The 27,457-nt window shown below is 49.3% G+C and overlaps 1 protein-coding gene across 3 annotated transcripts; it reads right to left on the bottom strand.

The window, feature by feature from the left end:
* On the bottom strand, positions 1 to 25,855 carry F10 (coagulation factor X). Of its 3 annotated transcripts, none has more exons than XM_003279758.2 (8): positions 25,722 to 25,855; positions 19,059 to 19,219; positions 10,587 to 10,611; positions 9,603 to 9,716; positions 8,339 to 8,470; positions 5,303 to 5,547; positions 1,962 to 2,079; positions 1 to 614 (listed from the first exon to the last, which is right to left on the bottom strand). In XM_003279758.2, exons 1-8 carry the CDS (start codon positions 25,789 to 25,791, stop codon positions 13 to 15), a joined length of 1,467 nt encoding a protein of 488 aa, XP_003279806.1. In that variant the 5' UTR covers positions 25,792 to 25,855; the 3' UTR covers positions 1 to 12. The 3 variants fall into 3 exon arrangements, with proteins under 3 accessions (XP_003279806.1, XP_030669580.1, XP_012362427.1); XM_030813720.1 differs by having other exon boundaries at positions 1,972 to 2,079; positions 25,722 to 25,802; XM_012506973.2 differs by lacking the exon at positions 8,339 to 8,470.
* Between the last annotated feature and the right edge of the window lie 1,602 nt (positions 25,856 to 27,457).

Genomic DNA, 27,457 nt, shown 5'->3' with positions numbered 1-27,457 from the left:
TTGAGCAGGATCTCACTTTAATGGAGAGGGCGTTATGACCTCCGGGGCATGGCTCTCGGCCTTGGGCAAGCCCCTGGTTTTCATGGACCTGTCGATCCACTTGAGGAAGGCGGTGACCTTGGTGTAGATCCCATACTTCCCCTTCCGGGCACAGCCCTCTCCCCAGCTGACGATGCCTGTCACGAAGTAGGTGTCCTTGAAGCGGGTGACGTGGGGGCCCCCGCTGTCCCCCTGGCAGGCGTCCTCCTGCCTGGCGTGGTAGCCGGCACAGAACATGTTCTGGGTGATGATGAAGCTGCTGGACAGCTTGCAGCTGTTGCGATCCACATAGGGCACCTCCAGCATCTTGAGCCTGGTGGACTGCCGGCCCTTCTCGTGGGTGCGCCCGAAGCCGCTCACAATCCCCGTCTTCTGCGTCATCAGCGTGGACTCGGCCCAGTCGCGCTCGGGGAGGCAGGCGGGCGCCACGTTCATGCGGAAGGTGATGGGGGTCTTGAGCCGGAGCACGGCGATGTCGAAGTCATAGGTCTCCTTTGTGAACCGGTTGTGCTTGATGACTACTTCCACCTCGTGCACCGCCTCGCCGCCCTCCTCCTGCTCTGTGTTCCGGTCCCCTGGGACAGACGGGGGGACTGCACTCAGCTCAGCCGGGGACATGCTTTCGCACATCCGTTGCTTTTTAAGGAAGTTATGTTTGTTTTTTTTTTAATTAAAAATGGCATGTGGTCACTTTTGAAAATTTGAAAAATAGAGGGAAGTGCAAAGCAGCAAATAAAAATGCCTGTCAGCCTTGCTACCCAGGGAACCACTGGTCATGTCTCACACATTTGGTTCTTTAGACGGCCGCCACTCCTGTGTCCTTGGGCAGGTGCATCCTCCGTGCCAGTCGTGGGCACCAACAAGGCGTCCCAGGGCCGAAGGCTTTTGGCATCCCAGACCCAGGCTGTGCGGTGTGGCCGCCGGCCGAGAGTGTAAAATAGTTGTGCCATGAATGTAAAATAGAGACTTAGCATGAAAAAAAATGTGCGGAACGTGTTATGACACCTTTAACATGATTACACATGGAAAAAGTAATATTTTCAACATGTTGAGTTAAATAAGATATATTATGAAAATTTGTGTGTGTGTGTGTGTGTATATATATATATATTTTTTTTTTGAGACAGAGTTTTGCTCTGTCGCCCGGGCTGGAGTGCAATGGCACAATCTCGGCTCACTGCAACCTCCGCCTCCCGGGTTCAAGTAGTTCTCCTGCCTCAGCTTCCCAAGTAGCTGGGATTACAGGCCTGTGCCACCATGCCCGGCTCATTTTTGTATTTTTTAGTGGAGATGGAGTTTCTCCATGCTGGCCAGGCTGATCTCGAACTGTTGACCTCAGGTGATCTGCCCGCCTCAGCCTCCCGAAGTGCTGGGATTACAGGCATGAGCCACCACACCCAGCCTGTTTTTTTATATTTTAAAATGTATAATAGAACATTTAATGTTAGAAAAATATCAGTTTACATATATTGCCTGCATTTGTAGCTTGCGTTGGGTTTGCACTGAGCAGCTCTAGGGTCTAGTAGATAAAGACAGATGTTAATGACACAATCCCACAAATAAAAATAGAAGAGACAGAGGTGCTTGGTGTTCAGAGTATGTTAAAGAGCGAGGGAGGTCTGGAAGGCTCCCAATAAGACACTGAGACACAGAACATTAGCTGGACACGGAGACCTGAGACCTGGACACCCAGTGGGAGAAGGGCTGGGCTGGTTCCCCTCCCCCTCCCCGTCCTCCTCCCCGCTCTTCCCCTTCCTCTGCTTCCTTATCTTCTTCCTCTGTGAAATGCCCCTAACCCCCACAAATAGGATTTCAGGATTTCAACCAGTGTTCCCAACAAATTCCATCAGCTCTAGTGGTCTCTGAAAAGCAGACAATGACTGTCCCCCCCACCACGGCCCTGGGGGCTGTTGGTCACTTACCTACCCTCACCTTGAATCTCTTGGCTTGGTAGAGACAGTGGGCTGCCGTGAGGATGTAGAACTCGCTCAGAATGGTTCCACCACAGAACCCCTCGTTTTCCTCATTGATGAGCAGGGCCTGTGACAGACATGACAGGCTCAGTGTGGCCGGCCAGGTGGACAGGTGTTGCCTGACTGAGAAACCAGCTCTTCAGGTGGCACTGCCCGGCCCTCCCCATGCCAAGCTGTCCTCTCTGGTCTCCTGCCGTCCACCCAAGGACAGTTCCTTGTCTGCCTCTTTTCTCCACCTGTGCCACACACTCACTGATATAGGGAGTCATCTCTTCTTTCTACCAAATCCATCACAGCGCTCTCTAAAGTCTCATGCACACAACACATCTGTCCGTGCTTTGGAAAAGATGCTCCCTGTGGGAGCAGGCTTTCCCGTCTCTGTGGCAGCATTTCTACCTGGAACCAGGAGACACCAGTCTGTGCAGAAACATCTGCCTCGACTGGTGCGCCTGCCTGGTGTCCCGACGGTTCAGCAGTGTGAGCCTGTCCCCCACGGTGCACGGATGCCTCCATCCCAGGTGACTTCCTGGGGGTCCCTGTGGCAGCTCATGTGAAGGGTCTCCTCCCTGCCAGGACTTGGAACTCGGATGGTCCCAGGGGAGCGAGCACTGACGGGTGCCACACGCTGTCCCTAGGGAGCTGGACTTGCACGTTTGGAGCCCGGGCATATTTTGGTTTTCTTTTCTCCGGGGAGTTTCCCGTCCTGTGATAGTGGCGGGGCGCATGTGTAGACCAATGAAACTACTGACAATACTGAGTCTTAAAAGATTTCGTAAAACCTTCATGGCTAGAAAAGGGGTCATGTTTTTGCCTCTTTTTTGCATAATTTGTCAACTCATCATCCAGCTTACATGAGGGAAAGTCAGGCTTTCTAAGACATGAGCACCAACCGTTCTTCCTGAAGATGCAGATGAGGCCGCTTGCCAAGACTCGAACCAGGAAACAAGAATTGCAAACCTCAACAGACTGGGCAAGGGCCCCTCCGGTGAGCCCTCCAGGGAGCCCCGTCCTGGCCCCCCAGCCCGAGACCCTCTCCAAAACCCCGCCTGGGGCTCCAAGTCCAGCTCCTCAGCCCCACAAGAGGCTTTTCCTGCTCATCCTCGGTGGGGTCTCCTGCATCGAGGTTCTTGCCCAACCACACAGTGCCTGGGATCGGGAGGACTTGGGTCTCAGCTCCCTAACTAGGTTGAGAGTTCTGTGTGTTGGTCACAGAGAGGCTTCATGGTTTCATATCCCACGTACACAGCGCCCAGCTCAGTGCCTGACACGCAGAAGGCCCTCAACAAACATGCGTTGCAGAACCGCCTCAGTGCATCCCTCTCTCGCTTGGCTCTTTATAATTAGACAGAGGCTCACCCGCCACACAGTCTGGGGTGGAGGAAGGCCTGGGGGAATTCATGGGGGCGCTGGTGGCTCTGAGATTCTTGCTTGTAGGAGAGGACATTCTGGTTTTGGGCGCTGAAAATTCAAGTCCAAGTGAGGATTGCCAGAGAAAATACAGGATGCCCAGCGACAGGGTTTGGCCGTGTCCCCCCCCAAAATCTCATCTCGAAGTGTAGCTCTCATATTTCCCATGTGTTGTGGGAGGGACCTGGTGGGAGACACTGAATCATGGGGGCGGTTTCCCCATGCTGTTCTGGTGGAAGTGAGTAAGTCTCACGAGAGCTGACGGTTTTCTAAGGGGAAACCCCTTTTGCTTGTTCTCTCATTCTCTGTCTTGCTACTGCCACGTAAGACGTGCCTTGTGCCTTCCACCACGATTGTGAGGCCTCCCCAGCCACGTGGAACTGTGAGTTCATTCAACCTCTTTTTCTTTATAAATTACCCAGTCTTGGGTATGTCTTTATTAGCAGTGTGAAAACTGACTAATACACCCAGTTTGACTTGAATCAGATAAACAGCAAATAATTTTTAGCATATGTATGCTTCATGCAATACTTGGAACATACACTAAAAGTATTTCTAGTTTATGTGAAATTGAAATTTAATTGAAAGTATTGTGCTTTTATTTGTTTAATCTGACAGCATTAGTCCAAATCAACAATCAAAGATTAGGACCTGGTATAGTGGCTCACACCTGTAATTCCAGCACTTTGGGTGGCTGAGGAGGGCGGATCACATGAGGCCTGGAGTTTGAGACCAGCCTGGCCAACACGGTGAAACTCCTGTCTCTATTAAAAATAAAAAAATTAGCCAGGCGCGGCCAGGCGCGGTGGCTCACGCCTGTAATCCCAGCACTTTGGGAGGCTGAGGCGGGCAGATCACCAGGTCAGGAGATGGAGACCATCCTGGCTAATACAGTGAAACCCTGTCTCTACTAAAAATACAAAAACAATTAGCTGGGCATGGTGGCAGGCACCTGTAGTCCCAGCTACTCGGGAGGCTGAAGCAGGAGAGTGACATGAACCTGGGAGGTGGAGGTTGCAGTGAGCCGAGATCGCGCCACTGCACTCCAGCCTGGGCGACAGAGAGAGACTCCGTCTCAAAAAAAAAAAAAAAAAAATTAGCCAGGCGTGGTAGCGGGCGCCCATAATTCCAGCTACTTGGGAGTCTGAGGCATGAGAATCGCTTGAACCCAGGAGGTGGAGGTTGCAGTGAACCGAGATGGCGACACTGCACTCCAGCCTGGGCAACAGAGCAAGGTACTGTCTCTTAACAAAAAAACCTCAAAGAGTGATTTTCTTTTTTACCTTTGAAAATAAGTAGATGTGTTTTTCTCTAAGGTACTGTCTGCCTCCATAGGATTTAGGTGTTTGGGTAAAAAAAATTCCAAAATTAGAAATGAAGCGAGGACACCGACTCTTTCTGCCTCCCGTCAAACAGAAGAGCAAATGGAGGCCTTGCCCACCCCGGCGCCGTCCTCCTGCCTGCTGACGCCCCTGCAGCGTGGGCGGCTCCCTGGCTTTAGCCCTGTCTCCTGGTGTAGGGGAGGTTTGAGGACACTTGAGCGTGTGGCTGCGCCTTCTCCCTCTCTTCTGTTTCACAGGACAGCATCGTCCTGGGCACGCCACGGGCAGCCATGGAGATGCCCAGTGGGATAGGGGTGAGGGGGGCATTGCCCGGGCCCAGCCTCTCCCTCAGCCCCGGCCACTTCCCTGTGGAGCTCACAGCCTCCTTGGCTGCCCGGAGGGAGGGGACAGGCAGGCAGGCTTGGGTGGTGGAGCCCCTCTGTCCTAGTTCGGAGCACTTCCTTCCCGGATTGCTATCCCAAGTGTCGGGCTGGCCTCCCCGAGGTGCACAGCGGGACAGGTGGTCTGTCCAGCAGGCCCAAGGGGCCGTCCTACTGTTACCTGCCAGGGACATTCCCCGTCCTTGCATTCCCGGCCTCCCACGATCCTGACGAGGTTGTTGTCACCCGTCTCGGGCTGCGTCTGGTTGAAGTCAAGCAGGTCGAAGGGGTTCTCGGTGGGGTCCAGGTCGGCTGCGTCATACGGCTTCCATGTGATGCTGTCAGGGCCTTCCCCGCTGCTGTTGGTGGCCTGGGCCACTGACCTCTTCCTGCGTTCCAGGGTCTGTTTCCCACAGGGGTAGGGCCCTGAAAGAAAGAGGACGGCCGGGGCCTTCAGCACAGAGAGAGGCTCCCCAGGCCCTGCACGGCTCACCCTGTGGGAGAAGAGTCAGAGAGCCGGGAGGCAGAGCGCAGGGGCACCCGGAGGGGCAGCAGGCTTGTGGGGTGAGGCCCCACGTCCTCAGCAGGGGTCGGGTCTGCAGGTGAGCGCAGCTGTCTGAGCGTTGGCCTCCCCTCAAGTGACTGCCTGTGAACACTGGACCCCAGGCAGCAACCCAGGCAGCGAGGGGAGTGTTTGCCTGCGATTTTCCTGAAAATGCACCAAGAAGTCAAGAAAGCTTGACAGATGGACAGAGACAAACGGGCCAGGTGAAATGGGATGAACGCATCTGGCCGGAGGACACCAACAGGAGAACCCAGGTGCTGGGCGTGTGCAGCTCCCTGCGAAATTCTTTCCAGTGTGCTGTGTGTTGGAAAAGTTTTCCTAATGAAACATTGAAGAAAAACAAGTTTTCAGGCAGAAGGAATAGTGCACGCAAACAACTGGAGGCACAGGAGAGCGTCTGGAATAGCACAGCTCCCAGAGAGGCCACGCTGAGATGTTAGGAAGCTTCCTTTTGTATAACGGCCAATTAGGGCACCAAGGCCAAGCGAATGGCTGAAACAGGGTGGAGGAAGGCAGGGGTGTGGGGGAGCAGGAGAGGAGAGGAGGGGGGGAAATGGATGGCAAGGGGCTTCTCTGTGGCCACGCGGGTCTGGGGTCAGATGTGCACAGCTTAGCTGTTTACTTGCTGTGCTCCTGCACGGTCTGAGAAGGCTCTGGCGAATTTGCCAGCCACAGGGGTCTTCACCCCGCCGTGCCTCAGCTCTGTCCATGTGTGCAGTCACCACCCTTCCAAGTTCTCAGTTCATCCATTATTTGGAACTGAACTTTTTTTTTTTTTTTTTTTAGACGGATTTCTCTTTTGTCTCCCAGGCTGGAGTGCAATGGCGAGATCTTGGCTCATTGCATCCTCTGCCTCCTGGGTTCAAGCAATTTTCCTGCCTCAGCCTCCCGAGTAGCTGGGATTACAGGCGTGCGCCACCACATCTGGCTAATTTTTTGTGTTTTTTGTAGAGACAGGGTTTCACCATGTTGGCCAGGCTGGTCTTGAACTCCTGACCTCAGGTGATCCACCCACCTTGGCCTCCCAAAGTGCTGGGATTACAGGCGTGAGCCACCTCACCCAGCCTGCACTTTTTGCACTACGAAGTAGTTTACGTAATTTTATTTTCACACATCACACTTGCTTTTTTTTTTTTTTTTTTTTTTGAGACGGAGTCTCTGTTGCCCAGGCTGGAGTGCAGTGGCGCAATCTCGGCTCAGTGCTCAGTGCAAGCTCTGCCTCCCGGGTTCACACCATTCTCCTGCCTCAGCCTCCTGAGCAGCTGGGACCACAGGCGTGCACCACCACGCCTGGCTAATTTTTTTTTTTTGTATCTTTAGTAGAGATGGGGTTTCACTGTGTTAGCCAGGATGGTCTCGATCTCCTGACCTCACGATCCACCCACCTTGGCCTCCCAAAGTGCTGGGATTACAGGCGTGGGCTACTGCGCCTGGCCCACACTTGGTTTTAAGTGGATTTGTGATTATTTCTAGAATTAAAAAATATTCGCATGTATGTCAAGAAATGACTTCAGTTAAAATATTTTTTAACCAACCTAAGGTTGAATGTCATTGCCAGTGGCAAGGTCAGCCACGGTGTCTTTCACTTGCTGAGATATTTCAGGCACATAATTGAAGCAGTTCTTGAAGGATGCATATGGAACCCGGTCTTTTCTTGATCACTCATCTTTGGAAGTTCTTACTGAAAAATTGTTTTCAGTAAGAAGGATATGAAAGGAAGAGTGACAGAACACTCAGGAGTAACCTGTGTCTGGAGGGGACAGTCATGGCAGCCGGGGGCAGGACACGATCTGGGGGCTGAGCTGCACCTGAAGCCGGAAGGTGAGCTGGGTCACCAGGCTCTTGAAAAGGCGGGCCTGGGACTCTGCCCGTCGAATGTGCCCCTGGGTGAGGCCGATGCTATGGGTCGGGCCAGCTATGAGTGGGAGTGGGGTCGCTGTGCAAGGTGCAGCTGTGACGCCTAGATCTTGCCTTCGAGGGCCCCACCTGTGCTGGCCGTGTGGAAGTGCCGGCAGCCAGGCAAGCCCAGCGTAGGCAATGCCCACGGGGTCAGGACAGGGAGGCTCGTCCCCACCCTGCCCAGTCCCCAGCCTGTCCTGTGCCCACTGCCCTCTGGCCGCCTGTTGTCCACATTCATCAAGGAAAAGAAAAACTAAGTTCAATGAACACTGGTCCTGGTAAAAGGAGTTCAGAGCCTGAGCGTCCTCTGACTCCCATCCGAGCCCCGCACCTTAGCTCCAGTTTCTCGGGCCAGCTCTGCCCTTCACCTGCCCTGGTGCTTTGAGCCTTTGCACTGGATCCCGCCACAGTCCGAACACAGACTGAGGGCCCGTGGTGGGCCAGGCATCATGCAAAGTGCTCCAGGGATCACCCAAGCAGTCAGGCAATAGTGTTGGTCCCATTTGTCAGATGGGGAAGCCGAGGTTAAACAGCACATCTGGCTTTCAGAAATGATGGGTCTGTTTCCAAACCTCATTTTCATGTTTGAACCACCTGGGCCTGGAGCCCAGGAGTCAGTCCTGTCCTCTTGGTGCCGCTGTTACCTGCCAGGTCCGCCCAGAACATGCCTGTGTCCCCGCCCCCTGGCATGGGCTTGTCCTCCCTGGCCCGGCCCAGCGGCAGCTGGTGGCCGTGGCCCAACATGCCTCCTACCTGTGGGAATGCAGGCCTTGCCGTTGTCAGCCAGGGTGTACCCGCGGGCGCAGGAGCACACCACTGAGTTCTGCTCCTCGTGGCAGAACTGGTCACAGTCCCCGTTGTCCAGGCTGCAGAGCTTCCGTGTGACTGCAAAGGAGAGGCATGTTGGCTCTGGGGACAGCTGGGGAAATGGAGGCTGGGCTGGCCCAAGGGTGCCAGCTACATCCACTTGCCTGTCAGCCACAAAGCGGCCATTGGGTTGAGCAAAGGGCCAGAGCCAGGCAACAGGTACACTTGCCCCGAAGGGCAACCTCGTGGGTCACAGGGAGCTCGTGGTGCAGTGCCCGGTGGAGCCTGGCTTCCTTGGCAGATGCCAGGCTCCAGGGACCTGCCCCTCACACCTCTGGGATGGCCGGCACCCCCTGCCCCAGCAGCACTCACATTACGGTGACTCCACATCCCTCTGTGTGGGTTTTGATGAAAAAGTAATCACAGTGCAAAGATCAACGTGCCTGGAATTTTAGAAAACGTTCATAACAGCCCTGGGAGCCTGAGCAGGGTTATGCCTCATAAGTTACCAAATGGTGTTCCAGGGAGGCAACTCCGGACTTGTAATGGAATGATGCATAATTGATATTCTCATCAGGGAAAATTCAAAAGTAATCCAATCTAAGAACATGGTTTAAGATGATCAATTAAGTACTTTAAAAGAAATGCAAATCTTTTTCCTTAGGGAAAATTGATCTAATAGTAGCCTAACTTTTTATTTAAAAATTAATCACCACATTAGAGAAAGCACTTAGTGATTTTTCCATGTAGAACTAATTAAATGTATCAAATTTTTATAATTGGGCAATCACAAATATTCACAAATATTGACACCTGCATCCATACACATAAATAAGAGGTGATTTAGAATCACTGCACAGGGTCACAAGGAGCAGGAATAACAAGGCAAATGCACTTGGCCCCAAGGAAAACAGAGTCCACTCTTGTTTACACATGAATGGATCACACGCTTCATCAATGTTCTACAGTCTCCCTCGGAGAAGCAGAGAAGAGACTGTCTCTCTCATCATGCCCCCAAACCGAGGCGTCTGGGGGACATATTGGGGCTTTTTTTTTCTATTGCTATAGTGGCCAGTATAACAGAGCCCAGACTTTGTAAACCAGAAATGACTTAAGATTGTTCCATTAGGCGTTTTCACTTCTTCCCCCGCCCCACCTGCCACTCTTCAGGGGCGTCTGATCTGAAGGTATACCAAGCAGAGGAACCTACATAATTCACAGTTTTTGCCTTCGAATCCTTCTAAACAGGTGCAGGTGTATTCCCCGAGGCCGTCTTTACATTTGCCCTCATTCTGGCAAGGACTGGTCTCACACTGGTCACCATCTGCAAAGAGAGGATTTCGAAACTGGAGTCTGCAAGCCGTTTCCGGCATCATGGAAACAGTTTTGCTGTGCTAACCTTGGCACTGCTGTTCAGATAACTGGAAAAGGCTTCCTGTTTCTCTGTAAACAACTCCTCCTCTTTGGACTTTATTTGATCCACCCCCTTTTGTGGCCGTGTGTACGTGATGCCTTTACCTAGGTGGATCACCGGCCCAGCTTTTCGATTTTTGCCGGTGTTTTGCTGTGTGTTTACAGTCAGAGGTGACCACAGGGACCAGCTGGAAGGATGGAGGAAAGGTGAGAGCCTGATGCTCATTTCTGGGCTGGGCCTTGATGGGAGAGGAGCTTAGGGTTCCTCTTTCCGAATGATCCTGGGGCAAAATGAGAAGGCAAACACTAACGGGGGCTTCCCACTTCTTGGAGGATTTACATAATCTAATCTAGAGATAGGCCCAGTTGTCATTTTGAGAAATGTGAGTACTGTTACCAGGTAGCCATGACTGATGCCGTTTCAGATGCCATTAAGCATTAAATCAAGGTGGTTACCTTAGTCAGGACTCTAATCTTTCAGACTCTGTTTTTTGCTTTTACCGAATACACTTGTATTTAAGAAAAGTTATCATGGAATTTGGTATCCTCAAATGAGAATGAACTGATTTAAATATATATCTCTAAATAACAAAACTAGGATTAGTATAAAATTACTCTAAAAACTCTTTTACAATACCTGTTATGGAAACACCCTGAGGGAAAAAGTCTTAAATGAGTAAAATTAGAACAAAAGCAGAAAGGAAATTCAGGAAATATTTTCAAAATTCGAATATCCTAATGAACCCCTCTCACTTAAGGTTAAAACAGAAAAAATACTGACCTTTGTATTTATTCCAGAATTCATTCTAAAAGGAAAAAAGAGATTTAAAAATATATTAGGGAAAACAGAGACATTTTATACCAATAACAACCATAATTAAGTGACTCAAGCTGAATGGGGTATTTTCCCCAATGGAAGTCACTTTGAGGAATGATTTGTTCTAGAACTATTCAATCTAAAGAGGAAAGCTATTCAGATCTTCTGCATCTGCGAAGATGTGGCTTCAGTCATCTTAAATGAACCATCTTTGCTGAATATTGAAACTATTTTCAAGTTAATTACCTAGAAATGGGTTGCACCAAAAACGGCATGCTCTGTTTGCTACTCCCAAGCTGGTCAGTGGCTGGTTTTTAGTTGCTATGCCTGAGCTAAACATTCAGGCAAGGGTCACATGCTTGTCAATAGTCACGACGTTAGTTGAAAAATATTCATTGCTGATTAGCTTAAAACAGGTCATCAAGAGCCTAGATTGCACTAAAAAATGTCCATCTTACTGTTTTTTTAACTCTCTACAGTTGGTTGAATAGTGTCCTCCCTGCTAATTCTGGTCCACCTGCAGCCTCAGAATATAACCTTAATTGGAAATCGGATCTTTGCAGATGTTAACTAAGCCAAGGCTGTAGATGAGATCATGCTGGGTCAGTGTGGGCCCTAAATAAAGGAGAACGTCCTTATAAGAGACAGAAAAAGTCACACAGAGGCACAGAGAGAAGGCCATGCAAAGATGAAAGCAGAGACAGGAGCGACGCGTCTGCAGCCCAAGGATGCCCGTGATTGCTGGGTGCTCCTGGAAGCGAGCAGAGAGCCTGGGACAGAGACTCTCTCAGACCCTCCAGAAGGAACCAACACTGCCAACACCTTAATTTCAGGCTTGTCTCCAAAGCTGCGACAATAAATCCCTGTTATTTTAAGGCGTCTGTAGTGCTTTGTTACAGTTGCCCTAGGAAGCAAATATACTATCTTTTTACTTTTTTACTTTTAAAATTCTCACACAGCAAAACCAATGTTTTGGTGTACACTTCTATGAATTTCAACACATGGAGAGACTTCTGTAGCCACCAGCATAATCAGGATGCAGTACAGGTCCCTCCTTCCCCCCAGATTCCCCATGCCATCTCCCCCACCTGCCAACCCTTGGCAAACCCCGTCCCACCACTAATCTACTCTTTATCACAATGATAACAACTTATTGAGCATGTCATGTAAATGAAAGCGTATATTACAGGACCTTGTGAAACTAGCTTTTCATTCAATACAAAGCCTTTGAAATTCATGCAAGTTATTGTTTTATCAATAGTTTCTTACTTCTTGTTGCTGACAACTATTATATTGTATGGCTATACCCAGCAAAAGACATTTATCTTACTTCCAGCTTTTGGCAATTAAGAATAGAGTTGCTGGCCAGGCGTGGTGCCTCACGCCTATAATCCCAGCACTTTGGGAGGCTGAGGCGGGTGGATCACTTGAGGTCAGGAGTTCGAGACCATCCTGGCCAACATGGTGAAACCCCATCTCTACTAAAAGTACAAGAATTAGCATGGCATGGTGGCACACACCTGTAATCCCAGCTACTTGGGAGGCTGAGGCAGGAGAATCACTTGAACCTGAGAGGAGGAGGTTGTAGTGAGCCAAGATTGTGCCATTGCACTCCAGCCTGGGCAAGAGGAAGACTCTGTCTCAAAAAATAAAAACTAAAAAAAAAAAAAAAAGACTAGAGTTGCTATAGACATTTATGTACAGGATTTTATGTGGAAACAAGTTTTCATTCCTCTAGGGTAAATGCCCAGAAATGGGATTGCTGAATCATGTGGTAACCTTATACAACTTTATAAGAAACTGTCAAATTCCTTTTCAAAGTGGCCGTGCCATTTTGCATCCCCACAAGCAGTGTATCAAAGTTCTGCTTTCTCCGTATCTTAACCAGCGCTGTTATGTGTCTGTGTTTTTTATTCTATAAGTATGTAGTCGTTCTTATTGTGGTTTTTATTTGCATTCTGTAATAGCTAATAATGTTGAGTATCTTCTCACATGTTTGTTTTCTATCCATGTATCCTCTTTGGCGAGGTGGCTGTTAAGGTCTTCTGTTTATCGTTTAACTGGGTGTTTATTTTCTTCTTCTGAGCTGTAAGATTTCTTTATATATTCTGAATATGATTCCTTTGTTGGATATGTGATTTGCAAATATTTTCTCTTAGTTTGTAGCTTCTGTTTTCATCCTCTTAACATTTTGAAGTGCAAAAGTTTTTAATTTTGATAAAGTCCAATTTATGACGTTTTTCTTTTATTAATCATTCTTTTGGTGTCATGTCTAAGAATTTTTGCCTAGCTCCATGTCATAAATTTTGTTGTATTTTCTCCTAAAAGTTTTATAGTTTTGTATTTTATGTTTGGATCTATTATCTATATTGTGTTAATTTTTGTATAATTGTGAAGTTTAGGTCGGGTTCATTTTTTTGCATATAAATATATAATTGTTCCAACACTGCTATGGTCTTAACATGCCCCCCCATACATATGTTAAAATTTAATCGACAACGTAATAGTATTAAGGGTGAGATCTTTAGGAGGTGATTAGGCCATGAAGGCTCTGCCTTTGTGAATAGGATTAATGTCCTTATAAAAGAGGCTTCACACAGTGTCCCTTCTGCCCTTCTGCCTTCTGTCAGGTGAGGATGCAGCCATGAGGCACCATCTTGGAAGCAGAGACCAGGCCCCCATCAGGCCCCATGTCTGCTGTTTTCTTGATCTTGGAGGACTTCCCAGCCTCCATAACTGTGAGCAGTAACCTTATTCTGTTTATAATTTACCCAGTCTGATCTATTTTGTTATAGAAGCACAAACAGACTGAGACTAATATAATTTGTTGAAAAAGACAATTCTTTCTTTCTTTTTTTTTGAGACAGAGTTTCGCTCTTGTTGCCCAGGCTGGAGTGCAATGGCTTGATCTCAGCTCACTGCAACCTTCGCCTCCCAGGTTCAAGTGATTCTCCTGCCTCAGCCTCCCAAGTAGCTGGGATTACAGGCACACACCACCACGCCCAGCTAATTTTTGTGTTTTTTTAGTAGAGATGGGGTTTCACCATGTTGGCCAGGCTGGTCTTGAACTCCTGACCTTAGGTGATCCACCCACCTCGGTCTCCCAAAGTGCTGGGATTACAGGCGTGAGCCACCACGCCCGGCCGATAATTGGTATCTTAATATGTTGAGTCTTTCAATCCATGAACACTGTATGTGTCTCTTATTTATTTAGGTCTGTTTAAATACTTTCATTGGAATTTTGTAGATTTTGGGATAAAGATCCTGTATATGTATTATTAGCTTTACATATAGGTATATAATTTTCTTTGAAGCAATTGTAAATGGCATTTAAAAAATTTTGGCTTACAACTAACTGTACATTGCTACTACATAAAAATATGATTAACATGTGTGCTGACCTTGCATTCTGTGACCTTTTTACAGTCATTTGCAAATTTTAGGAGCACTGATATGGTTTGGCTTTGTCCCCACCCAAATCTCATCTTGAATTGTAGTTCCCATAATCCCCATGTGTAGTGAGAGGGACCCAGTGGGAGGTAACTGAATCATGAGGGGGGTTCCCCCATGCTGTTCTCATGAGAGTATGTTCTCATGAGATCTGATTTTTTTTTAAAGAGGATTCCCCTTTTGCTTGGCTCTCATTCTTCTCCCTCCTACAGCCATGTGAAGAACGCGTTTGCTTCCTTTTCTGCCATGATTGTAAGTTTACTGAGGTCTCCTTAGCCATGTAGAACTGTGAGTCAATTAAACCTTTTTTCCTTTATAAATTACCCAGTCTCGGGCAGTTCTTCACAGCAGCGTGAGAACGGACTAAAACAAGCTTTTTTCCCCTTCACATTCTTTAGGATTTTCTATATGCATGATCATGTCATCTTCAAATAGTGATAACTTTATTTTTTCTTGACTTATTGAAAGCCTTCCTTAGAGCTAGGACTTCCAGTATAATGTCGAATTAGGAGTGTTGGGAATGGACATTCTTGTGTTGTTCCAGTCTCAGGGAGAAAACCTTCAGTTTTCACCTTTAAGTATAATATCAACTGTAGACTCTTTGTAGATGAACTTTATTATGTTGATAAAATTTCCTCCTATTCATATTCTGCTGATAGGTTTTTTATAAAATCATAAATGGATGTTAAATTTTGCCAAATTTGTTTGTTGCATCAATTGACATGATTTTGTGGATGTTCTCTTTTGTTTATATGGTGGATTACATAATTATTTTTAAATATTGAGCCAGTCATGTACACTTGGTCATGGTGTATTATTATTCTTTTAAAAATATATTGCTGCACCGTTTGCTAATATTTTGTTGAGGATTTTTATGTCTAGATTCATGAGAGATATTGTTACGTAGGGTGGTTTTTGTTTTCAGTATTTGTCTGTTTTTGACATCAGGGTAATGCTGGCCTAAAACAAACTGAGAAGTGTTCCCTCTTCTATATTCTAGAAGAATTGTATAGAATTGGTGTTCTTTTTGAAATGTTTGGTAAAAGTCTACCAGTGAAACCATCTGTACCTGAACATTACTTTTTCAGAAGGTTTTAAATTAAGAATTGAATTGGCAGGTATCTCTTTCATCTTGTGTATGTTTTGGTGGCTTGTGGTATTGAAGAATAGGCTCATTTCATCCAAGTTCAAATCTCATGCAAATTTATATGTGCAGAGTTGTTCAAAGTATTTTCTTATTATACATTTAACATCTGCAGTTTCTGTAGTGATGTTCCCCTCTCTTCCATTTCCAACATAGCTTCTTTTTCTTGTTTTTTTTTTCCTGTCAATCTTGTTTGAGTTTCATCAGCTTATTAATTTTGTCTATTATTTTGTTTTAAATTTCTTTGATTTCTGCTTTTTCAATTTCCTTTTCGTTTATTTTTTTTCTATTTTTCTAGTTTATTAAAGTGGAAGCTTACATAAACAATTTGAGACCGTCTTTCTTTTCCCATATGAGCATTTAATGCTATAAATTTCCCTTGAAACACTGCTTTTTTAGCTGCATCCCACAGATTTTGTTACATATTCATTTTTGTTCAGCTCAAAATACTTTCTTACTTCCCTTAAAATTTTCTCTTTGACTCACAGATTATTTATACATGTGTGACTTAATTTCCAAGTACTTAGGGAAGTTTTCAGTTATTTTTCTGTTAGTAATTTTTAGTTTAATTCCATTATGGTCAGAAAACATACTTTATGTGAGTTCAATCTTTTTATTGAGGTATGCTTTAAGACACAGGATATAGTCTACCTTGAGGAATTTTCCATATGTGGAAAGAAAGTGTACTTTGCTATTGTTGAGAATCCTATACTTTGCTATTGTTGAGAATCCTATAAATGTCCATTAGATTCAGGTCAAGCGATGTCCGGAAGACTGGAGGAAAAAATGATAAACTCACAGCCAGTTGTATCATATCATACATCTAATTCTAATCTTATTCCGTAATACACTGCGATTTACTTTTTGGGGTCCTCAAATGGCTGCTACATGCATATTCTATCCATGTTTTGGAGCTACGCTCCGTGGGAGAGGCAGTGTGGAATGTGCTTTCTTCAGCTTATCTGGAATTGGAACTTGTTGATAACCTTTAATTCAGTCATCTCTCTCTGGAGAAACCATTCTTAGATGATAATCTAGAAGAAATGCATGCATATGTGTTTTCCTAATAGCAATATTTAGAAATAACTTATATGGCCAAACTCTGAGAAGAGTAAATGCATCATACAATAAAATATAGCTTAGCTATAGGGTAGCTATATAGAAGTAAAGAAGAGTGTTTGAGAAATGATGCTGAGTGAAACATAAACTTGGATCAGCATCATTTACTTTTATTAAAGAAAAATTCTACCAGTGGAAAAAAATATATGTATATGTAAGAAGTATTTGAAAATATTTCCGAAAATTCTAAATTTTTTCTGTTAGAGACAAGTCATTTATTTGCTAACAAGGAATAAAAAGGAATTCTTAATTTAATTAAGAATTAGAGTAGACCTTGATCTTTTGCAGAAATGCAAAGATATCTGAGTCACAACTTAGACAACTAAAATTTTCTAGATAGAAGTGTCAATGTTGTGCTTTCCATTGTATTAGTGGCTGCTACAATCTCTTTCTTGTCTTCAAGTTTCATGCCAGGAGGCAGAAATATTTCCTTGATGTTGTGGGAGTCTGTGAGAAACATGGTAACACATTTGATTGTCACGCTCCAACCAGCTGTGGGCGGAAGCCCATATTCCAGGGTTGTACGGAAGCTTTCATCTATGAATGTGGCCTCATCATCTTCGCTGCCCTTGCCTTGTTTGTCAACAGGTGCTGCTGTTGCTGCATGGAAACATTCAGCTATCTTCATGACAAATAGCTCAAAGTGCAGAGTGAGACCCTCTCACAGAGATTCATTTGGTTAAAGAGCTCATTATCTGCAGGTGATAACAGATAAATGTGGGACTCATGTAAGTCACTTTCAGGAACTCCTTGACAAGTTTATCAAGGAGCCTGGATATGTTCTGAGGTAGAAGACTTTCAAAAGCTTTTGTTACATAGATATCACCAAGAATTTTTTGAGTTTCTTCAGTTCCAAAGAGGTTAGTTTCTGGCAGCATCACACCCAGCACTTTTTCAAGCTCTTCTACCACACTGATTCTCCAGAAGGGTGAGGAGAAGTCAACCCATAGGTTTGGCTTTCTGAGCCATCTGGATGGTGGGTGACCTTGTAACCACCTGTGATGTACTTCATCCCTGACATGATCTTTTCTTAGATTTCAATGAGATCATGACAGTCCGCACAGACCATGTAGGGTGGCAAATCAAATACATTCTCTTATTCCTTAACCGGCATCTAATTTCATAAATCCAGTCAATGCTACTAACCAGCATCTGAAGGTAGAGTCCTGGAGCAATTCTCAAATACAAGTTAATGCCCAGCCTGTTGTAGAAAGTGATGAAAGGCTTAGCCCCTGCTACCCCGGGATGACGTTCATCATGAGGGTTTCAATGTCTACAAATCTCAACTCATCCAAAAACCTTGTCATATATGTGGTGATCTTAGGGCAGATGAAACACTGCTTTCTCAGAAAGTCACTCAGGATCAAGTCCAAGTACTCAAATAATATTGGGTCTCCTTGCCTTTGAGGCTAAAGTAAGGATGGGGCAACATGTGAGCCAGGAGACAGCAGTGCAATTTTGCAGGGGCTGATGCTGAGCTCACCCTTCTTGGTGTTTCCCAGATTTTCCTGGACTCCGAGTACATCTCCCTGAGGCAGTTTATTTATTGACTTACAATTCCTTGACCTGGCCATAACTTGTAACTTCACCCTGGTCTGCAGGGGTCATTAGAAGGTTAACTTCCCCAGCTCTTTTGGCATGGATCTTCAGGGTGACATCAGTCAGGTGGTCCCAGGCTGCAGGTGGCTGCACTCCAGGATGAAGTAAGTGAGTGATGTCCACATGGAAGCTGTAGGGATCTTCCCCAGTAACCTTTGGCGGTGGTCTGCGCTGGGGAACCTGTAAGGGGCCTCAAAGTTTCCATTTGGGTCCACAGTCAGTGGTGTGGCTGATGGCACCAGCCACAGCTGGCCTAGCTGTTGCTCACTGGGGGCTTGACCCCCTTCTTGGCTACTTTCTTCTCTTCAGCTCATTCTTGTCAGTTCAGGATCACCGCCGCCCACTTCCACTTCAGAGCCCTGTCCTGCAGGAACCTTTCCTGAGGCCTGGGGTGAGGAAGTCGAGACCCTTCGACCATTTCCAGGTTAGCCCGCAGCCCCGCCTCTTCGGGGGAGAGGGGGGTAGCGTCTTCCGCGCGGGGCTTCTGCGGCTGCGCAATCGCGGCCTGGTGTCAGCGCGCTCCTCCTACTGCGCAGGCGCGGTGCTGGGTTCGTCGCCCGGTGTCGATGCCGGTCTTCCCGCTGAGCAGGCACTGTGCTGGGTTCGCAGCCCCGCCTCAGTGCGTGTCCTTTTGCTGCGCAGGCGCAGTGCTGGGTTCGTGGCCTGGCGTCAGTTGTGCGCCTGCGCGCTGGCTGCTCTAGGCTGTGGCTCTCAGCGACTACGGAGGCCAAGGCAGGACGCGGGCTGCGGGCGCGGGAGGGCACGATCTCAGCTCACTGCAACTCGGCGAGGCGCTGGCCGAGACCATGACTATTGGTTTTTAGGTTAACATTTAATTTTTAAATAGAACTTAACTCTGGCAGAAGCCCTCTGACCCTCAAGGGACTTGGGCACATCCCTCCCCGCTGAGTCCTCGCCGGGAAGGAGTCAGCGCGGGGGCGGCACTGATGTCCCTGTGGGCAGGACTCCTCCGAGGCCTCGATTTGCTGGGCCCCGCCCCGGAAAGCCTTCGCGCACGCTGCCCCTTCCTCCAGGCCGCCCCCTGGATGGACGGAGCAGTGGGGCCAGCGAGGGTGCTGTGGCCCGAGCTCCTTCCCCACAGCAGGGCTAGCCCCAGCCCTTACCGTCTTGTCGCTGTCCTCAAAGACCTCGCGGGCCTCTTCGTATGAACAGGTCTCTTCCATGCACTCTCTTTCGAGGTTTCCTTTCTTCATCTCTTCAAGAAAGGAATTGGCCCTCGTGACCCTCGCCAGGATGTTGTTGGCCTGCTCCCTGCGGATGAACACTGGAAGGCAGGGAGGACAGAGTTACAAGCTCTGGTCGCCCTCACCCAGGCTCCTCTTCACCCAGGCTCCCCCTCACCCATGCTCCCTGACTGCGATGTCCATTGCCATATCCACATCACAAAAGGCGGATCACTCTTGTAAACCAAAAATAAAATTCTAAGCCCCCAACCCACTGAGTGGACCCCTCCCCTCTGCCAAGGGAATTCCATAGGAACCCGAAAGACTAGTTGAGGCCATGAGGGGAAGCAGGTGCCACACTCCTCCTTATTTCATCCTTTGGAATTCAGGCACAGCTGACCAGCATTCACATTAAGAGACCTTAAGGCTGACCAAACAGATTCTTTGTAGCAATAAGATACCAGTTTCCAACCTGACTTCTCTAGTATAAGATCACATAACATATAGCAGGTCCAAAAATAAATGATTTTACTCCAAATTGTATTTCTTCGACATATTTTGAAATGGCCCTGCAAAGCTGTCTCAGGGAAATCCACGTTCTGTAGAGAACCCCCTTACCTTTCCAGGTCTTTTTCTGAGCTGAGAGTCTAGCACCTTTTTTTTTTTTTTTTTTCTCTTTAAGATGGTGTTTTGCTCTGTCATCCAGGCTGGAGTGCAGTGGCACAATCTCAGCTCACTGCAACCTTTGCCTCCCAGGTTCAAGCCATTGTCCTGCCTCAGGTGGAGATTCTCCTGTCTCAGCCTCCCGAGTATCTGAAACTACAGGCGAGCACCACTACACTCGGCTAATTTTTGTATTTTTAGTAGAGATGGAGTTTCACCATGTTGGCCAGGCTGGTCTTGAACTCCTGACCTTAAGTGATCCACCCGCCTCAGCCTCCCAAAGTGCTGGGATTACAGGATGAGCCATGGCACCTGGCCATGAGTGCCTTTTAAAGGTCCAAAGAGGAAACAGTTGCCATCTATTGCCTCTAAGGGTGGCCACCTGTGAGTCTTCATCTACATAACAAGAACCTTGGTCTCCACAACCTCTTATCTTAACCCAGATACTCCTTTCTATTTATTCCAGGTCTTTAGATAATAACTCTTTCAACTGATTGCCAATCAGAATATCTTTGAAGCCACCTATGACCTGGAAGCCCCCACCTTCCCCTTTTCTGGAATGAACCAGTGTACAACTTATGCTTATTGATTGGTGTCTGCATGTAACTTCTGTCCCCCTAAAATACATAAAATCAAGCTGTGACCCAACCATCTTGGACACATGTTCTCAGGACCTCCCAAGGCTGTGTCATGGGTCATGGTCCTCACATCTGGCTCAGAATAAATCTCTTCAAATATTTTACAGAGTTTGGCTTCTTTATCAACATTTTCCTCAGGCACTTTGGGGGCTGTGGAGGGAAATGCCCATTTCTCCCCTTCCCCCCCCTGTTCGCTATGAGGTACAGCATGAGGCACCTGCTCTAGACCCGTGCACCCTTCTCTGGAGAAGTAGACACATCCCATCCAATCAGCTCACCAGCCTCCTCACATGCTCACGCCGGCTCAGCCTGGCCACCCAAGCCTCCTTCCTTGAATTTTCCCTCCCTAGGGTGCTTTCAGCCCACTCTGCTCTGTGCTTTGGCTCAAGCTGTGCCCCTTCAGCCTGGCCCCACTCGTCTTTAAGGTCTCTGCTCTTTGTTATGTGGGGATTGGTGATGCTGTTTCAATTACAAACTATAAAAGTACAATTTATGAAGTGCCAGGACACACATACACGCCAACTTTCAAGAAATAGTATTTTCTAGTATTTCCTAAAATACAGTACTTAGTACAAAGTTTTCTATTTGATTCTACTCTTTTTTAAAAAAAAAATACTGAGTTGATTTCATGATTGGCAAATGAGTCTTGATCTGCTGGTTAAAATGCCCTGGATCCGAGAGTCTGTGTCCCTTGTAGAGTGTGTGTCTATGGGCTGTGCTGTCCCCATCTCTCTGCCTGTGTCTCCTCTGTCTCTCACCCACTCCTCCTCCTGTTTTCATTTTGATAGCCTCAGTTTCTTTTCCTGGCCCTCTGTAGTCTTTTTCTGTGCTTTTTTTCCACTGAAAAATTCAATGTCTCACTACAATAAAGATGACTCTTCCAATTGATCTCTCTAGCACTGACTTTTGTCCTGAGCTCCATGTTTTCAGCTCTCTATGAGAGATGCCTTCCCTCATCTCAGAACTCCAAACTCTCCATGTCCAAAATTTAAAACAAGACTGCAGAATCAAGCAATCTTGAGTTTCAAAAACATCTTAGTCACTTATTATTTATTATTGGCAGAAGGGAATTATAATATCTGCTCTTAGAGTTGTTTTAAAGATTGTATAAACTCCTAGTGTTGAGTTTGGTATACAGAAGGTGCTCAGTAAATCTTGGGTTCATTCCTACCTCCAGTTACTTTACCTTCCAAATTCCCCATTTATTTTAGTGACACTGACATTATCCCACCAACGCTAGGCTTAGATTTATTATTTGTTGACCTTGCCCCATTGCTCTGCTCCACTCCCACACACTTGCTCTGAAATGCAGCCCACACGTGGCTCCTGCAAGTCTGCACACATGGCTCCCTGCAACCTGCAGCCTCATGTCACCTCCACTCCACAAAAGGCACTGAGGAAGCTGAGGGGTGGGGAATGCCCATCTCCCTTGGGGCCCCTGGCTCTCATGTTGGGATGACCACAGCCTCAGACAAGTTATCCAAGCCTGGCTTCGTGTTTCCCAGACTGGGACTCGCGGACCTCCTGGGCTCCAGTTGGGGTCTGAAGACCGCGTTCTGCCTTGCCCTCGGTGTTCTAACGCACCTCCATGTGAACACCTCTCTTGGTCCCTTCTCTCTTCCCCTTGGTCTCCTTCCTTGTGGCCAGATTGACATACACCTGCTTTTTTCTCTGCTGCCCTAGAGCCACAGTGACGGTTCACAGACTTGCCACAAGGATTGGTCCCCACTCAACCGGGGCCTGACGCCCTCACTGTCTCTGGCCAATCCCTTGCACCTCCTCTGACCTCTTAGAGGAACTCGCTGTTCTGTGATACCGGCCACAGCTCTGTTCCCCTTGGCATCTACCCCGAGCATCCCCAGGCTGACTGACCACTAAGAATTCACCTTTGCTTTGCAGCCCTTGTCCAGTTCCCGCCTTTTCCCATCTCCCTGAAGCCTGCTCAGGTCTCCCCAGCTCATGGGGGTAGGACACTGCCTATAAGGTTGAGCTGGACTGTGTGAGGGACAGGGTACAGGTGGCAGGCACGGGGTGGAAAGGGTGATGCAAGGAAGTCAAGGACCACCCAGAATCTGCCTCTAGTGGTCTTAGAACAGAGCCCACAGTCTTCCCATGGCCAGGCCCCCCAGGCTGCACCACCTTCAACTCTGCCCTCATTCATCTCTCTCTGCCACACTGGGCGCTGTGCTGACCCTGGCTGAGCCCAACACTCACACCCCAGGACTTCTGCACCAGTCACCTCCCTGTCTGGAACATTCTTTCCACAGATACCAAAGTGGCTCAGCCCCAGCGCCCCCCGAGAGACCCTCCCTGACCACACCCTCTGACATTGCCCCCACTCGTGTCTCTTTCATCCCCTTACACTGTGCTACTTGTCTTCCAGCGCCCAACCCCTCTCTGACATTACATGCTGACGGGCTCATCCTTCCCTCCGCTGGAAAAAGACTTGGCGTGTTTGGTCAGAGCTGTATCCCTGTGCCTAGCACGGCCAGAACTTAACCAACATGTGTTGAGGGAATGAAGGAAAGACTGCGCTCCTGCCTCGGCCCTCTGGACTGAATCTGGGCGCTTCTGCTACCTGTTATGGCTGAGTCGCATCAACGCTTCAGTCAGACTGAGCAGGCTGGGCCTCGGCCACGTGGCCACACTTTCTGATGTCAGTAAAATGGGATTGGCAAAACGAAATTAAAACAAGGTTTTTAGACACTTGTCTCAAGAGATTAATGGAACACTCCAGAACTCTGATATGGAGCATCCAGATTGGTAGACGTTTGTTGTGTGGTTTTGTTTCTTCAAAAGCCGTCGGGAGCATTGCAATCCTCGAGCACACGGTTGTGTTTGCTGTTTTGGCAACATCAGTGAATTCCACAGTCAGCAACTGCATTTGAGCAAGTTTCACCAGCAAGCAAAATTTTCAGTCAGTAAGGTCCAAACTCATGAAGAATGGATTTAAACTTGTTGAATGTAAAGATTGAAACTGAAGCCACGTAGCTTTCATGATTGCCAGTACAACAGCGGTAGTTTAAAGGCTGGCACTGCAGGTGCTCTGCATATTCTGATTTTATTAAAATAAAAAGTTGGATTGCAGAAAACACTCACAGGTGGCAGGACAGGGCTGAATAATGTCCCTCCAAATTCATGTCTTTCCCAGAACCTCAGCACCTGACCTTAATTGGAAATAGAACTTTTGTGATGTATTTAGTTAGGAAGACATTTTATGGGGGTAGGGTGAGCCCTAAATCCAATGACTGGTGTCCTTCTGTGAGAAAAGATGACAGAAAAACAGCCATGGTGAGAACCCCACGCAATGATGGAGGCAGCGATGGGAGCAATGCTCCCACAAGCCACGGGCTCCAAGGCCAGGAGACAGGCCTGGAGCAGACTCTCCCCCAGCCTCTGGAGGAACCAGCCCCGCTGACGCCTTGATTTTGAACTTCCAGCCTCCAGAGCTGTGGGAGAAACGTTTCAGTTGCTTTAAGCTACTTGGTCCATGGTCCTTTCTTATAGCAGTACCAGCAAAGCAGTGCTGAGGTCCCTCCGCCCCAGAAGAACGTCCATGACTGCCAGGACAGCTGTGCTCATTTAAAGGCTAGACTGCAGATGCTGTGCGCATTCCGATTTTATTAAAATCGAAAGTGTGCACAGCAGGGTCCTGAGTGGGACCTTCTGGGACCTGTGTTCAGCCCCACCCACCCCACAGTGCAGCTGCCGAGGCCTCTGAGGCAGAGTAGGGGAGGGAGACGGCCTGGCCCTGGCTCTCCGGGGCTGGCCATGTCCGCCCTGGGGACACCACAGGCCATGATCATGGGCCAGGCCCGCATCACACAGCTAAGGGTGTCATGACCCTGTGGACCCAGAGGTCCGCGAGGTGGGCGCCTGCATTTCCCATTGGCAGGAAGGGAAGCTGGCGCTCCACCAGGACCCCACATAACTCCCCTAGTTTCCTCCTGTGGGTCTGGGTGGGCTCCTGGCCTGTCCTCTCATCCCCACCCTCCGCTTCTTCCCAGGAAGAGGAGTCCTGCCAACTTCCATTCCCAATAAGCCAGAGCAGCTTCCAGAGCCTCGGGTTGGCCTTAGGGCCTCAGAAGCCCCGGGCTGGGCTTCAGGCCTCAGGAGCCCAGAGCATTCTGGCTGCAGAATTTTCTACCAATTCACTGAAGCATCTGTCTGTTTGCAGAGTGGCTTTGCTGTCGATGACGATGGCATGGGTCCTTCCAGGGCCTTGTTCTACCCACACTGATCTCATCCCACCACAAGCATCACAGTGGGCTCCTGCACGGGGCAGTGTGGCCTGAGGGGCAGGAAGAAGGCTGGGCGAGATGGAGCCACACAGTACCCCATGAAGAGGGGAGTCCCGTTCCATGTGGGAGATAGGAAGATGTGGCTCAGGGGACAGAGGCTGGGGAGGGCAGGGGGCTGAGGGTGGGATGGAGAAGACCTCCGTGTGATGTGACTGGAGCTCCAAGTCACCAGGCAGAGGGGCCGTTTAGGTCAGTGATGCACTGAGGATCCACTCAGCCTTCCCAGGGGTCTCCCCTTTCCACCCCACGAGGGTCTCCCCCTGCTCCGTCTCTCCCTCACACACTCCCTGCCCAGGCCTGGGTCCCCTTGGTGGCTCTGCTTGTCCACTTTGTCCAGGATGCAAACAAGTCTAGGGTCCCTGTCTCTCCTGTCCCCACCAGAGGGGCCTCCTCTTCCTCCGATGCCCCCAGCCTTGCCTGGTTTCTGTCCTTTCTGGGCCTCTGCTTTTGGGCAGGCCTGGGGGTCCTGGACAGCTCTGCTGCCCCCACTGTCCAGGTGTGCATTAGGCAGCCCCTTCCCAGGCGGAGCCAGTCTGAGGGTGGTGGCACTGGCTCGGCTCAGCCTCCTCCTCCTTGGGAGCTCCTCTGCTGTGCCCCTCGTCCTGTGCCTCCTTGTGGTGGCAGACGGCCAACTGTCCTGTCTCTGCCTGCCCCCACCCCTGCCTCTGTCTCTGTCTCCCTACCTCTGTCTTTGCCTCTTGGCCCCCCATCTCACTGTGTCTCCGTTTCTCCCTCCCTCTCCCTTTCTCTCTCTGACTCTGTCCTTGTGTTTTTGTCTCTGTGACCTCTGATCTGCCCATCTGATTCTCGGCCTCAGGGAGCCACAGCTGGCCTTGAGGATGCCCTTGGCTGGAAAGGCCAAGCCCAGCCATCTGAGGCCAGCCTCTGACAGCGGCCAAGGACCCGCCGTCCAGGCTGTGGAGATGAGAGGGTTTCCCCAACTGCCGCCCCACCCCGCTCCCCAGGGCTGCTTTTGGGTCTGAAGGGCAAGGGGCACTTACGACTTTCCCCGGGCAGCAGGAGGCCAGCCAGGGAGGCACTGAGCAGGACGAGGTGCAGTAGGTGCCCCATGGCGTGGCCGAGTGGCGTGGCTGAGTACCGTGTCCCTGTCCTCACTGGGACAGGCTGCTGGAGCAAAGTCCACGCCCCGGCTGGGATGGCTGTTGTCTGGCTGCTTATCACTTGGCTTAGGCCTCCTGATTGGAGCCGAGACCCGCTGGCGAGGGAGGGGAGTGACTACGCTGGGAACACAGCCGCTGTGGCCCCACCTTCCCCAGACAGAGCTGGGCGGCCAGAGAGGCCCCGTGGAACTTCATCCTCATCAGTCACCAGGGCCGTGGGAGTGGGGACTTTCTGTTCTAAGAATAAAAACATCATTTCATGCTAGTTTTGTAGTTTCCAGATGTTTACATTTAACTCTCAGTCCTCACAATCACATAAAAATATCATTTTCCCCATCATTTTTCCAGAACAGGAAACTAAGTTTAGAGAGCTCAGAAGCCTGAGCCGAGGCCGCTGGCAGTGAGTGTGGGATCTGAGCCCAGGACTTCTGCCCCACGGCCCTGCTTGCTTCTGGGCGGGCCATTCTGCTCACGGCCACTCTCTGGGTGGTGTCAGGTGGTCTCATGTCATGGGGGGGCTTGGCATCTGCGCCATGGTCTCCCATAGGCCAGGCTGGCACCTGCCCCACCCACCCCCAAACCTTCTGTGCCCACATGGCTCCAAAATGTACTTCTGTGGAGAGTGACCCTCCCCTGACCATCTGGAGGCACAGTCTCTGTCGGAAACCCCTCCCGACCTGCCCACCACTGGCCACACTGTTCCGAGGCTGAGAGGGCTTCTGGGCTCATTCTCCAGCACAGAAACCTCCCATCACAAGGTCCCTGAGTGTCTCTGCTCAATGGCTGTGGGAGTCACTGGGAGGTGCAGCCAGGATTTTTGCCTCTGGGGTCTCCGGAATAAATGGCCTAAAACTTGGCCAGTGTGGCGATCACTGCCTGCTATGCCATAGTGGCCAGGGAGCAATGCCCCTAAAACCTACAGCACTGGCCACTGCCTCACGGTGCGTCTGCCTTGATGGGTCGCCCCATCTCACAGCCACCTGCACATGAGCCTGGTTTGCACACATTGTGCGTCACTGCGCCTGGCACACAGGAGGCACTCACTGAGCCCCACCCGACTGCACAAACTGATGATGACGGATGCCAACGCCGGGCTGGCCTCCCATGGTGGGCACCAAGATGCCAATGCCAGGCTGGCCTCCTATGGCGGGCGCCACGCACAGCCCGGTCCTCTGAGAGGGGCCTTCCTGGTGGCACCAGATGTCTGACTCCTGCCTCTCCTGGTCTCCACACTCCGGCATCGCCTCTAGGCGTGTTTGTGTGGAGAGACCAATGCGGCGTGTGCACCAACAGCAGGATGCTCGTGGCAGACACGCAATCTTTGTCATCAACACTGGGTGGCGATGCTGGCTTTGGGGGCCCAAGCCTTCCGCCTCATCCCACCCTGTCCCAGGCCCATGGCCAGTGGCCTCCCTGTATTCTATCTCGCCACTCACAGAAAGCTGGAGCTGAGCCGTGGCAGGTGGCACGTCCCATATGAACCGTGTAGCCTTCAGGGGCGCCCAGGCCCTTCAGCGAAGCCTCTGGGGAGTCCCGGGCCCCCTCCTCTGGCAGCACCATGAGGGCGCCTGCATTTCCCATTGGCAGGAAGGGAGGCTGGCGCTCCACCAGGACCC

This window comes from Nomascus leucogenys, chromosome 5 (assembly GCF_006542625.1).
Source record: "Nomascus leucogenys isolate Asia chromosome 5, Asia_NLE_v1, whole genome shotgun sequence".
Taxonomy (NCBI): Eukaryota; Metazoa; Chordata; class Mammalia; order Primates; family Hylobatidae; genus Nomascus; species Nomascus leucogenys.
Note: the sequence above shows the minus strand (reverse complement) of the source record. Positions and strands in the feature narration are given on the sequence as shown.